Source organism: Phalacrocorax carbo, chromosome 1 (genome assembly GCF_963921805.1).
Source record: "Phalacrocorax carbo chromosome 1, bPhaCar2.1, whole genome shotgun sequence".
Taxonomy (NCBI): domain Eukaryota; kingdom Metazoa; phylum Chordata; class Aves; order Suliformes; family Phalacrocoracidae; genus Phalacrocorax; species Phalacrocorax carbo.
In genome coordinates, this window is record NC_087513.1 from 22,470,726 (window position 1) to 22,484,801 (window position 14,076).

General features: G+C 39.6%; 1 protein-coding gene across 1 annotated transcript in view; it reads right to left on the reverse strand.

Moving 5' to 3' along the window:
- Positions 1 to 10,666: 10,666 nt before the first annotated feature.
- Positions 10,667 to 14,076, reverse strand: part of IL17REL (interleukin 17 receptor E like) — a 45,439-nt gene continuing 42,029 nt past the window's right edge. The window contains exons 16-17 of the mRNA XM_064454561.1: positions 11,629 to 11,683; positions 10,667 to 10,694 (exon numbers count right to left, since the gene is read on the reverse strand). Coding sequence (XP_064310631.1) covers positions 10,667 to 10,694; positions 11,629 to 11,683 — 83 coding nt within the window. The remainder of the gene's footprint in view (positions 10,695 to 11,628; positions 11,684 to 14,076) is intronic.

Consider the following 14,076-nt stretch of genomic DNA (forward strand, 5'->3'; position numbering starts at 1 on the left):
TAATGAGTAGGTTGCAAAACTTTTCTAAAGCTACCTGTCTTGCAGAAAAATCTTATAGCCCATGTATGATAGAGTCACATACAGCCTTCTCTAGATAGAATTGATTTGGACTGGAGGATCAGAACCATTTTCCCTTAAAACCTGGCACAGAGCACAGAGTTATAAGTGCATATAACCATATATGACAACATACTTACCATACAAAGATCCAGGTACAGACTGAACAACCTCCGGCTGGGTGTTCCCTGCAGATTGGCACAGAGGTATATTAATATGCATGGAAGTGTTACCAAAAACTGTCTAATACAAGGGAAATGCCAGCAGTTGTCTTTTTTTTTCCTTCTGATTTTGCTTAGTTAAAGAAGTAATAACAAAGCCCCTCTCTCTTCTGTCCGGTCTATAAGAAGCACGGTCTGCACAGAGAATAAAGAGGCATTTTTTTTGCAATATAGTGTTAAACTCTGATTTAGCCATAAGCACTAAGGAATAAGATCTCAGATTTCTAATAGTTCCATGTTGTCAACAGTTCAGTACTTCCTAACACTGATTAAAAACAGATGTGTTGTTGTCAGCGTTATTAGGTAGGGAACAGAGAACAGGACAGAATGTCACTATGCCACTGTATAAATTCATGAAGCACTCATATTTTGAATACTGTATACAGTTCAAGTGATTTCCATATAAAGAATGAATAAATAGACCTGAATTCTTCAGACTGACAAAAAGATCAGGAGGAGATAACATAGAGGTCAATAATGCATGAAGAGTGTGAGAAAATAAGTACAGAGCAACTGCTCATTGTCCCTTATGACACAAGAGCTAGAGGACAGCCAGTGAATGGCATACTGGCTGGTGACAGGTTTAAAGCAAAGACAGATACTTCATACATCACCTGCTTAAACTGTAGAGTGAAGAACCTTGCCACAAGAAATAGAAAATTTGAGAAGTTTACATTAGTTGAAAAAAAAAGACTTAGGTAAATTCCTATAAGAACAACACTTCTAGAGATATTAAATGCAAAAAAGAAATTTATTCATCAAGTTCTTAAGACATGGGCATTGAGGTTGGGGAATATTACCCTATGTTTGTCATAGCTATCTGCAGATGTACCTGTTGAAGGCAGAGTGCAAGCTAGAACCTTTGGTTTGACTAAGTACAAACTCTCATATGTCCTTATACAAAGTCAGGGAAGCCTGAGGTGACTGGATAGAAACATGAAAGATGTAGTGGTGCAGAGAAGCTCTGCTGTCAGTGTGCATTAAAACCCTGGCTAACTCATCAAGATTGTTTTTGGAGTGCTCTGCAACAAGTAAGGAAGGATGGGATTTGCAGGAGAAAATATTTCACTTTTCCTACCTCTGTCTGTGATTTCTTACATTCCCTGGACAGTAATTTTTACTTCTTCCAGCTCCTCAGTCCCTGTTTCCCAGACGCCAACCAGCTGGGCTCCAGGAACATGAGAGAAAAATGCAGTGTTTATGGCAAAAGGGAATGTGTGCCTCTAGTTTCATCCAGTCCTCCCCCAGGATGGACTTGATTTGGAGATGGCATAAAGGGAAGGGGGTTGTCTCCTCATGTTATACAACATGGTTGAAGGAGGAGCATCTTTGTCACAGGACACAGTCCTGTCAACTGTGAAAAGTAGCTACCCCCACAAAATATCAGGAGTGCATCCTGCCCTGACTTATATCAATGGGCACCTAAAGTCAAGCCTTGAGGGGAACTTGCAAGGATGACCGAAAAAGCACAGAAGCTCATAAAGTCCTGATCCAGTGCCCATCAAAATTTCCCTAGTGAGGAAAAGACTTCGATTTCTTGTGCTTCTATACCGTATAGATCACTTGTACTCTCTGGACAAAACCTATAATTACCCACATTTCAAAAGCTGTTCTGTATGTCTCATAGTCTAAAAACTTGCTTTCTACTTACCTGGAAATGAATCACTGGACTTCACAGGAGAATTAAGAGCTTTTGTGCTTCTGGGAAATGAAACTCAGTAGTGTGCATATATTGCCAAGCAAAAAAAAAAAAAAAGCCAAAAAGACAAATGGAATCCATATTTGACTGGGATTTACTACTAATTACTACAGATGACTTACAGATCAGAGGCATACTTGGGCAGGATGAAGTCTGTTTTCTTTGTGACAACTTTAAGTGAGCAGTGAATGATGTTGTTTCTGGCAGGCACAGCAATTGTTGCTGTCAAGCAGTGGTTCACAGGTCAAATAATACACAAGAGAAAGTTTCTCACAATGAGGTTCGTTCTTTGTCTCCCTTTGTCTCACACTTCACACACATGAACACACACACACCCTTCACAAAAATTCACAACCGTCAGATTAGACATGGGATGGGAACTGTGGTTGTGAACAATATTACAATAGACATTCTTTAAGTGCCCCTCCCACTTTGCTGGAGTATTTCTGAATTCCACAAAATTGCCTGTTACATTTAAAAGCACTTTCTTTACAGACCTTAAGATATAAATAAGTGAATGCTGCTACCCTGTATGCTGTTTTACGCAAACCTATCTCCTGCAGTGGCACAGCCACCATGGCACGGGCATTGACCATATGAATTCTCCCTCTGAAATCTCTGGCATAATTTTCTTGCTTATATTTTCTGCTTGAAAGAACACCTGGAACCACCCCAAAGCATCCTTTTATGCAGTCAGCTGAAGCTAAAAATAAAATTCTGGAATAAGAATTTGCACTGAAATGGTTGTTATTGGTGGTGATGCTCCAGTTAAAAATCAGTCTGTGAATTCAGCCTGAAGTTAACACAGTTTAAGGACTGGCACAATTTTCAGGAAGGCCTGGAAAAAGATAAATGAGGAAAGAGATAATGAAAGAGAGAAGAAAAGTTGACTGATTTTAGCTTTTAGACTCCTGCCTGACAGTAAAGCAATTCTGAAAGACAACTTTGAATAAGCTAAAATTCACCTGAAAGACAAACACTGATACTATGTCCCTCTTCCTACCCGATCAGGAAACCTGTCTCCAGGAAAAACTTGATGCAATGGTTCTCCACTTCTGTGAGCTGGAACCAAAATATTGGAGTATTTAAGGGAGAAAGAGAATGAAACCTTGTGAAAACCTAAACCAAATTAGCCTGTAGTGTTTGAGTCTTATAAAATACCAGAGACACAGATGTCTTACATTCTTCAAACACAGTCACTTCTTTTCTCTGGTAATGATGACAGAGCATTGCTAAGCTGGAGTAGAGTAAAGGAAAAAGCCATTCAGGAATCACAGAGTCCTCTTTCATCTGAGGCAGTGGCACAAAGGCAGCAATATTTGTACAGCTATTTCCCATGATACCCAGTGTTTCTGCACCAAGCAGATAATGACAAGTGATAAACAGCCCTCACAATACTTTTACATTATCTTTGTGATCTTTTCCATGGAGTAAATCTTAGTCTGCAATATCGACTTGTGCAGACTAGGTTGTATATATCTTGTTCAAGAGCAGACTGGCTATATCCACACCCCCTGAAGGGAGGGAAAATACCCTGAAGCCTAAGCTGTGCCCATGTTTTTTCTCAGATGGGAAAAGTTGGTTTACTCCAAATGAAAGCCCTGGAGTGAACTACTATGTATGTAACATGGATGTTCAGAACCCTGAAGTAAACTGGAACAATAAAGTTTCATGCTAGGGACTACAAAATATTTCTTAGACAAAGAAAATAGCAAAATATCAGAGTTTTGTATTCCCCAAAGACCGGGGGTCATTTCACAATGCCCCTTCAGACCCTGTTCCCTGAAAGTTGGCCCCATCTCACTTTTAAGTGCCTGATGAGACCTTTGTTACAAATGGAACACATTTACCTCAGCATCCTGTTGGTGTTTTTCTTTCCAAAATATTCCTTTAAGTTAGTTCCAGCTGGCTGTGATTGAAAGTGCTGTCTCCTCAGATGCATTCCACCTCATGGGATGCAAGGAAAAATAGGAGGACAAAAGAGAAAGAGATAGACCCATTAATAATTTCATTCATGCAAGAACAGATCTCCAAAGCCATTTCTGGACTAGAGAAAGGCAGAGGAGCAAAGTAGTCACTTTGAACTTGAAGAGCTCTGCTCACAGAAGTCAGAAGATTTGCTTGTCAGCGAGGAACTAACACATGCTTCAGCTATGAAGGCACAAGTTCTTGATTTGCCCCTGGCTTTTGTTGGACTTTGGGCATTCCACAAAGGCCTAAATCCCCCCCAAGGTATCCAGTTCAAGAACTTGTGAGCTCATTTTCATGTGGAGGCCAGATGGAGCTGCAGTGGAGCACCTCCCAGGAACGAAAAGTAGCAAACAAAATTTAAAAACAATACAATAAGACATCATCTGAAGGTTTTGCAGCAACAGTTGAAGGACATGAAGTCAAGCAGAAGAAAAATGTTGATTGGATTTGACTGCAGTTTTTACTGACAGACTGAGAAGTCCTGTTGTACTACTCCTCTTTGGAAGTGGGGATGGTGTCTGGTGAGCTGGCCAGCAAAAACTAGATGTTTGGTGAATATTCTCCTGGCAGTAGAAGCAGATGAAGTCTGATCACCTTGGAGCTTAGAAATAAAGATGATTTGTAACACACCCTTAAACAGCAAGAAATGTGCCTCTAGAAAGAAACTTGTGGGTCACAAAACACCACAAAAGTCAGATGCCGGAAAACAGGCTGAAGGAGCTGAGTCAGGCTAGATATTGATGACAGTTTTCTGCTCATCATTAACTCACAGAAACTTAAAGTGATGTAGGAAGGATGCCTCAGCTTGAATCATAAAAAAAAAACCAACAACACAGTCTCTGAAGGAAGGGACCCCAAATGAGGTAGCTCAGTTGGCTCAGCTCAGTCTCATACCTTAAATAAGCCAAGACGCAAAAAGCAAATTTAGGAAACACAGCTCAGACAACACTACAGAACATATATCCAGAAAAAAAAGCTAAAGTTTTGTTTATATAGCAAGGTGAGGACAAATACCAGATTGCTGTCTGTGCTCTGACTTGCCTAGGAGAAGTTATCCTGAATCTGGAAATCACATTAGTGCCATGGTCAAAATGCTCTATCCTGCCTTTCAGTAAATCTTGTTATTTTAGGCATATTCCCACACAACTGCAGTTGACTTCCAGGACTCAGATACACAGCCATCTTAGAGCACAGGCAGAAAAAGCTTGCGTGGTCTAGAAATATTCTGAGTTATTCAGACATCACGGCTGTAAGTTTCATCAGTGTAAACTGGGTAGGGCACAGATAAGAAACTGGGCAGATAAAATCATCAATGGAACAAGCAGAACAATTAGGGGTTATTATGATATTGGTATCTGCAGATATACACAGAACCATGTCTTCCAGGGTGAGCTGGCAACAGCCCAGTCTGAAGGCACTCAGCTGGCCAGGGTCTTGCAGGTAAAAAATCAATGAGTAGAAGCTATAGATGTAAGAAGAGGTTCTGGATTTCACAGAGAACATCAATCAAGAACAGAAGAGGAAGAGCCACCAGAGTGGAAACAGACTTCCACAGAAGTCCAACACTGAAAGAGAGGAAGAGATTCATTATAATATTAAGTAACTAGAGAAAGTGGAAATTCTACTTCTAAAAATAAAGGGAAACTGACAGTAATGAAAAAAAAATGAAAGAAACAGCCCTGTCAAGCGCCAGTACCTTTAAGGTGGAAAACGGTCATGAGGGACTATTAAACATATATGGCTGTTGTGTAACCCAGTGTTTCTCCACTCATTTGAATCACACTTTTACTTTCTCTCCCCACTGTTAGCACTGTTATTATTGAAGAAGAAAAAAAATGGCGGGCAGTTTCCACACTATTTTAACTCATGCCCGGCATTTAGAAGCTGAGGCATAAGATGACTTGCTGAGGACCCAACAAACTGGGAAGTCCTATGGGGAAGAAGGCCATAGACACACTGGAGAGGACTCCCTGTCAGACAAGGAGGTTCTGGTTCTGTTTATTTCCCACTCACCATGACTTTGTACTCCATGAAGGTGTGGACAAGATAGCATAGGGCAGGGTTGAAAGTAAGAAGCAACCAAGTAGGGCAAATGTATGCACTGGATGCAGAGCAGTTCATGCCTGGTTCCTCTCCACTTGCGTTTCCATTTTACCTGGAGGTTCTCAGTGAGGGGTAGATCTGAGCCAGCAATGTGAATCATACCTGGGCTGGCTGGCTTCATCTCTCCCTTCCGTCTCCTGCCTCACACTCTTTGTCCCCTCCAGTACATCTCCCCTGCCTCTGCTTCTGCATGTCCAGTTCATCCTTCACCCTTTATGGGCTTCCTTCTGCAGGCTTCATATACACTGCTTCCTGCTGAGTGCTTCTCCCTACCTGTGCCCATAGATGGATCAAAGTACATTCTCCCCATCTTTTATCTAGTCATCCTGTCTCTGGGCCTTCTTTTGCCTTTCAACCCTTCTTTTTCCAAACACATCCCATCAGAGAACCTCTCATGCAAAAACTGTTGGCCAAGCACAAACCCAGGTTCAGAATGTATATAAGTTATGAAAGCAAAGCTTGGAAGCCTCTGAAGTGGGTATGCAGCCATGAAGCATGTACTAGAAGCTGTGAAATATAAGGTAATAGTGGCTGTTGGCACAAAGGCAAGAGTTTTTTGCTTATATTGGCTACAATATGAAAAGATCCGAAACCTTAGAGAGTGCATGTAGAGACAGCAATGTGGAACGTGATCCCATCCCAAGTTGATTTTGAAAACTGGACCTTTAGAAGTTAAATAGGAACTTCAGCTTTAAAAGAGGATGGTTAAGTTTCATTAGTCAGCATGTAGTCAATGGTAGGAAATATACCTTACAAATTTCACCTGTTGAAAGATGCTGTCTAGAGAAATTATCATCTGCTTTTCACTAGATAAGCTGTCCTGTTTTTATTGTATCAACTATACATTAACGAGTCATTCAGTCCAATGTAAGATGAAAAGTAGATGAGATCTGTCTTGATACTATAGTTCCTAGGAAATCATAATTTCTACAGTTCTTGTGAATCCAATACAGGAACTGACCCTTGCTCATTTAGTTAAAGTTTTTTAAAAATGCCACTTAGTGCCACATAAAAGGGCCTATTGCTGCAAAATGGGAGCCAGTGATACTGACAATGGCTTGGAGCAGTAGAAAACCAGAAGAGGGATGGGAGTAATAGCTCCCATGGTTGCTCCTGTACTTGTTCCAGTAGTGCACTAAACACAGCAGCATTACATGTTTGTATTAGAGGGTTTTCTGGATAAGAGAGATAAATTGTTTTCTTAATCCAGGAAAGATATTTCTGTGTACAATAAAAAACTTACAGGGGATGTGAGGTCAGATAAAGTCACCATTTTTTAAAGGCAACTGTTACAGGATATGAGCAAGGGTAGTTTGCTAATTGCAACTTTCCACAGTAAACTGAAGCAAGTACATTTTCTTTGTGACCAGGTTGCAATGTTACATTACAGTCCAGTCAATCTGCTATCTAAGGAACTAACAGGAGCAGCACAGTTTCCACTCCCCTATAGCTGGGCTGCTTCCCTTCTGCTGGCTCATATATGCCTGACTTTGTAGTTCAGGGGATAAAATCAGCAGTAAACTAACACTACAAAAGTAGTCATTATTTCTCTTTACATTTATTTCTCTGAAGTAGTATATCAAAAGTCCAGAAAAGTGACGGGTCAGGAACACAGCCTGCAGAGCACTGGACTAGGTCTGCTGTGGCTATTATGGCTAAATGAATACACAGCTATTCATTAGCATGTGTCAATTAAAGCATGCCATTCAACTATAGTTTGCTATCAAGGAAATATATCCACTACTGCAAATAAACACATCCAAGTAGCAGCACCAGTCTGGTTTCCCACACCAGATGCAGCGTGGGCTTGGCAAGTGAAAATAAATCCCTAAATAAGTGGAGCAAAACTGCTTTAATTTATGGGGTAACTTTAAATGTTAGTTTCAGGTTTGTGCAATGCACTAGACACAATCGAAAGTCTTTTGAAGAGATTACTACAAAGCACCTATCAGCACCATTTGCTCTCCCTCAGTGATATTCTGATATATGCTAACATCTTGGAAGAACTGGGACGTTGATGCTCTGTGATAATAGTAAGAATGTACATGTGAAATGAAAACCAAATAACTGTGGGTTTTCTCAAAGTAGGGTGATTGGGCTGGGCCCACAATAAGCAAGAGGGGAATTTCCTTCAACAAAAGAATGGAGGCTCTACAGAATTAGCCACGTCTATAGGCAATCACATAGGGGATTTTTGCATTTAACCTTTATTACAGCACATTTACTTGTGCGTTGGTCAATGTTGCAAAACTATTGCATAATTTGTATGAGAAAAAGAAAAGATTTCAGTGGTCAGCAGAGTGAAATTAATACATTTAGAGTTGGGAAAGATTCTCATACCTTCTTCTGTCAGGATTGACCTATCAATGCTTAAAAGAAAAAAAACTTTATTTTTGCAGGTGTAATGTCACAAGTACAGTAGTGTCTGGTAGCTTAGTAAGGCAGAACTCTGAACTTCGCCAGAAAAGGCATCACCTGAGTGGAACTCTGTGCAGTGCATTACATGTATAGGGTAGCCCAGTCACTATCCGAAAGAGCTCTCAGGTGCAGCGTGAATTTTGTAATCAGAAGAGTCAATGTTTACCTGAGTAGTGTATTAGAAACAATGTATTAGAAGATCAGCTTTGGAGTCAATCAGAAAAGGTACCAGCAATTTTCTCACTACACAAATGCAACCAGGAGGACCTGAGCCAAAGTATGGCAATACAGTTAAGGATTATTTGCAAACATTGCCATAAGCAGGAATGTCTTAATGGTAAGCATTTAGGCCAAGGTGTCTAGGTTCCCTCTAAAACAAGTATCCAAGCAGAATGAAATATGCTTGAGAAGTACCCATCTCTCTGCAGTGGCTGTCATGGGAGTCTAGACTGAACGCTTTACTTTCAGACAAAGTGACATGGCTGCTATGTTCACCATTCAAGCTTTCCTGTAAAACAGCACCAAACTGATGAGGACCATCGCTGGTCACATTCTCTTTGGTATTTCCCTCTCTGCAGCCAACAAGAGGTGGTCTACTGCAAGAGATTTAGTGTCTGTGCAGCTGAAAGCATCCAGCTTCAGTACAGCTATTGTTGCCTCAGGAGCTCATATGAACTTGTCGTTGGAGGTGGTGTTTTGTCTTAGTTATACTTAGGGTTTCAGATCCTGCCACACATGTATATTCATTTTCAGTCTAAGGACATATTCAAAAAGTTGATCTTAAGACTTTTCTGCAATAAAAAGCACACTGTACAGATCAACTTTTCCTACAGAGAAGACTTTTCCACTGGAGGAGATTGAAGAGAGTAATGTTACAGTGCTTTCTCAGTTGAGCAGCTGAATGTCTTTTTTCTGGCTGCAGTCTGGAGGGTATTAAAGGAAAAGCAGATGTCTGAATAGATCAGTGCTTCTGCTTCACAGCCAAAGCAAGTAACTAAATGCTTTAGGAAAGCTGCCTTGCCACCTCTGCTTTTGGAGCTGTAGCACTGCTTGGAATAAGAATATATCTAATAGATGTGCAGTCTACACAATGAAGCTTTGATATCAAAGGAGCCAAGCAGAATTTTTCCTCTCTAGGGCATCTCAGAAACCTTGTGTTTCAACACAGCAGATATGTTTCTTACACCATATTTGTCTCCTGTAAATTGCTATTTGAAAGTCTTGAAACAAAAAAAAAACACATTCAGATGGAAAATATTTTTTTATTGATCAACTTCTTGTTCCAGATCCTAACTCCCCACCCATATTCCTGATCCCAGATGAGCAATTCCACATGGTTTCAGGATTTGTTATTAATCATCTTTTAGTTGACTTTATTTCCTTGTTACACAACAGGAAGTAAGGATGCCTGACAGGAGTATTCAGTGAAGTAAAGGCCAAATGTTTGATAATCAGTACAGTGTGCAATATTATTCTCAACAATGGAGTATAAATACTGATATAATGGAAGAAAATACTTCAGTTCTTTCCACAAAACTGCTTCCTTCTAGGCTGGATTTCCACATGACACTTTTAAATAGCTAACAGACCAAAGACATGTACCTTCTCAGACAAACAGGAAAGTTATCTCCAAGTCAACTACAAATTCAAACACCGAAAGCAGTTGTTAGGTATATTTAAGGAATATGGTCTGTCATGGTGAAACCATCCGAATGGCATCAGAAAACAAAGGAAATTACAAAGAAGGATAATGTAACAAAGCTGGGAAAACTTCCTCCATTCTTAATTTCTAAAATACTTTTGCTTATGGTTTAAAAACAAAGGTTACAAATAAGAAAATCTGAAATAATGGTTCTATAGGCACACAAAGTACTGCGAAAGTACTCATTTGTAGCATATTGTGTATAAAATACTAATTTAGAAGGAAAATGCGAACCTGATTCTCTAACTAAATGATCTAAGACATTTTTTGTTTTGAAATACTGGGAAGTGAGGAATCATAATCCAGCTTCTTTTAGACATGTTAGAATAGGCTTAACTTGCTAAATTCTTCAGTCATAAGAATAATCTCACAGTAATTAGCAGAAACTACTAACATGAGAGATGACCAGTTAGACAAGATTTGCAAGTTACACCAAAAGACAGCTTAGCTTGATGTTGAGAAGATACTAAGGACCTCAAAAATTTGTTGTTAAATTCAATGCAGGGAATGCACACTCTTCATTCTAGGGGGAAAACAGAAAAGGCAAGAAGATTGGCTTTTTTTCGTGGAAGCGTGAGAGAGTTCATTGCATTCATACATAGTTGGAATTAAATAACAAATCTAACCATTTGTTTATAGCTTCTGGACTTGACTGTCCCTGTCCAAACAGCACTTATATGAACAAATGAACAAAACCAAGATACTTTATTCTGAATGGTATCTTCTGACAAGGGAAAAGCCAAAGACTGCCTCAAAGCAAAGATGGTAGCCCCTTCTCAACCACATAACTTGCATAACTTCTGCAAGGCTACATATTTTTTCCATCTTTGAACAAGGGCTTTTTAGAGCATTTTTACTCTCTCTGGGGTTCTAGGTTGCTCCCACTATTCTAGGTTGCCTCTGAAAGGGTATCCTTAAAGGACGAGCTTTTTTGAGAGCTCAGGGTCTACCAAATCATACTTCCATGGGCTGCATTAATTACTGATTTGTTTACAAAGGGCCGTGGGAATGAAAAAGCACTGCAACAGCTGAGCAGACACGTCTAATGAGTGAGAGCACAGAGGGGACTTATCTGCCTGCAAATGTCAGGGAGAAAGCAGGGGGCAGGCGCTAATAATGTGAATGTCATGCTGAGCAAATCTGAGATTGTTCCAGGGCACCTGAAGGTTGTCTTGCTACTTTAAAAAACTTCTCACTTCAACTGGTTATTTGTGTCCCTTTGTCCTCTCTCTTTGGCAGCAAGGCAGCTACCTCTGATGCCAGACTGCACTGTGGAGCAAGAGATATCTTCAGCGGGGAGAAGGAAAGGGAGAGATAGGAACCTGATATTCCTGCTGGCTAGTATGAAATTCACTCAGACATTGCTTCTGTTCTTTAGGGAGACCAATGATATGTTTTCAGGATTAACAACTCTATCAACTCTCAAAGATGTTTTACACTATGCATTGGATGGATACCTGTGTATCATGGCCTTTGCTGGGTTTCCATCACTGTATGTCTGACCACGAAAATCTGAAGAAACAAGATCAAATGTAGGTTGTCATTTTGTTTTCATTATGGTTCACATATTTAGTCTCAAATAAGCTGATTCTTCTTCAAGTAACTGTTTCTTTTTTAAAAGGTGAAATAATGTATAAAAATGTTTGGTTACATTAAATGGGATCCAGAAAAGTAGCCAAAGGATAAATAAAATTTAAAAAGAACACAAAGTTTTATCTCTAAGTTAATGCTATTAAATGCAAAAAAAGAAAGTTTCCCATTTTCATCCTCTGTAGAGCAAATAAGGCTAATCCATTCTAATTCCATAGCACAGCTACTGATAGAAAAATGCAGTGAATTGAAGTATAATGCATTCTACCTGCCAGAAAACTCTTCTTGCAGCTGGAAAGAGAGTAGCCTTCATGATGGTTAGCTAAAATGATTTTTTTGTAACGGTTATTGCCATCACTGGAATCTTGGTTTTGACTTATAAAAGATGTGTTAATAACATTATGGCTCTTTTGGACACACTGAAGCTGTTTGGTAGGTTTAACAGTGATACTTAACAATATTAATTTATATTTTACAAAAATGTATGAAGAAAATATTTTCACTACTTTCATTATGCCATTATAAGATTATTTCTCATTTAGTTTGACATTTTGTATAATCCAAATTGTCACAAATTATGGACAAATCTTAGGTTTAATATTCCCTTCACCTTTATGTGGATTGTTTTTCTTAACATCTCAGGTTCAAACACAATATCATCCCAGTGAAAGAATTATCACCCTCAGTGACATTGTCTTCAAGAAACTTTCACATTCTGATTTTGAAAAGCTAGTGCTTGAGAAAATATCTTTGTTATAGAAAATAAGCATTTAAGAATATGAAAGTCCTTAGGAGTAATGCTGTTGCTCTTACATTAAAAATCCTGCACATGACAAGCAGTTCATTGCCCTTTGCAAGTCATTGAGAACACAGGAATTACAGCAATGAGTTGAACCCACCTAGTTCAGTGTCCCATCTCTGACACTGACCTGTACCGTCTGCCCCAGAGGGAGGTTTTGGGAATGCCCTCCTGGTCAGCAGGCAGCGATGGAATTATCCACCTGCCAGTGTGGACCGCATTATCCCAAAAGTATAGAGTATGGCAGAATCCATGAAGCATGAGGCTAATATCCTCTATATAACAAACACAGTGATCATGTATTACAGTTCTGATATTCTTGATATGCACATAGTTTCTCAGATTTTTTTTCTGAATCTCCGCAAATTCTTGATCAGAACAAAAACTTGTGACAAAAAGTTTCACAATTAAATCAATTACTGTGCCCAAAAAGTTCTTTACTCAGTTTTTGGTGTTCCACTGTTTTCCTTTAAAACACAGACCCGTTCTCTCCTAATATAAGGCAGAGGGAAATTCCCAGACTGCCATCTCTGGAGCCTTTCATTATTTTACATGCTTTTGTCATACCCTTCTCATTTGTTAAAAGGAAAATATGAATAAGGAAAATGCATCCAGACTACATGAATCACAACACTCTATTTAATTGGTTCACCTTGAGAGGGCTTGTTACAAGTTTTTAAGTGGAGAAGAAACCTGAACTAGCATTATGCAAGTGCTTGCACAGAGAACTACATTTAGACTACAAATTCAAGCCCCCTCCTTTTTCGTATCAGGCTTCCCAATCTGAAGCTATAGTTAACTGACAGGTATTTTTAGACAACAGAGAAAACCTCACATAGGAATCACTATGTTTACAATGAACTGGGAGGGGAGGTTGTTTGTTTGGGGAGGTGTTTTTGGCAATGCTCAGATTGAGCCTTCTCTCATCTTGACTCCTTTTAGACTTTTTCATTCTAAACTAGTTAATCCATTCCTGTGCTCTTCACCATAAACCCCACGCCTTCATCCAGTCTGAACTCACTGACTTCTACAATACCTTACTTCCAGGCCTTGGAGATTTCGGAATATTCTGACTCCATGAGCGTATCTGAGTGTACCTCAAATCATAATAATATCCTCATCTTACTTCTGCAGTGGAGGGAATTACTACTATCCCATTTGCAGAGGTGGGGAATTAACAGTGGGGCTGTGCTGCAATCACTACAATGACAGCACTGCGTGTCTACTTGCCAAGGATTGTTTTAACTAGTTACCTCATGTACCAACAGCAAGGTAAATATAGGTGTGGCATGCAGAACTTGGCACAGGAAGGAAAATTCACCCAGGAAGCAGAGAAAACAGACAGCCACACAAGTTGCCCTTGCAGTAGCTAATTAAAAGTTGAGGTATATGAGTCCATTGTCTATAAAGGAAGCTGAGCATATCTAGCTCACATGCAGGCATCTACATCCAGTCAGGTGAATCCCATCTGAGCTTCCCAGTGAAAACAAACTTCACCTGAGATCCTCTCTTCTGT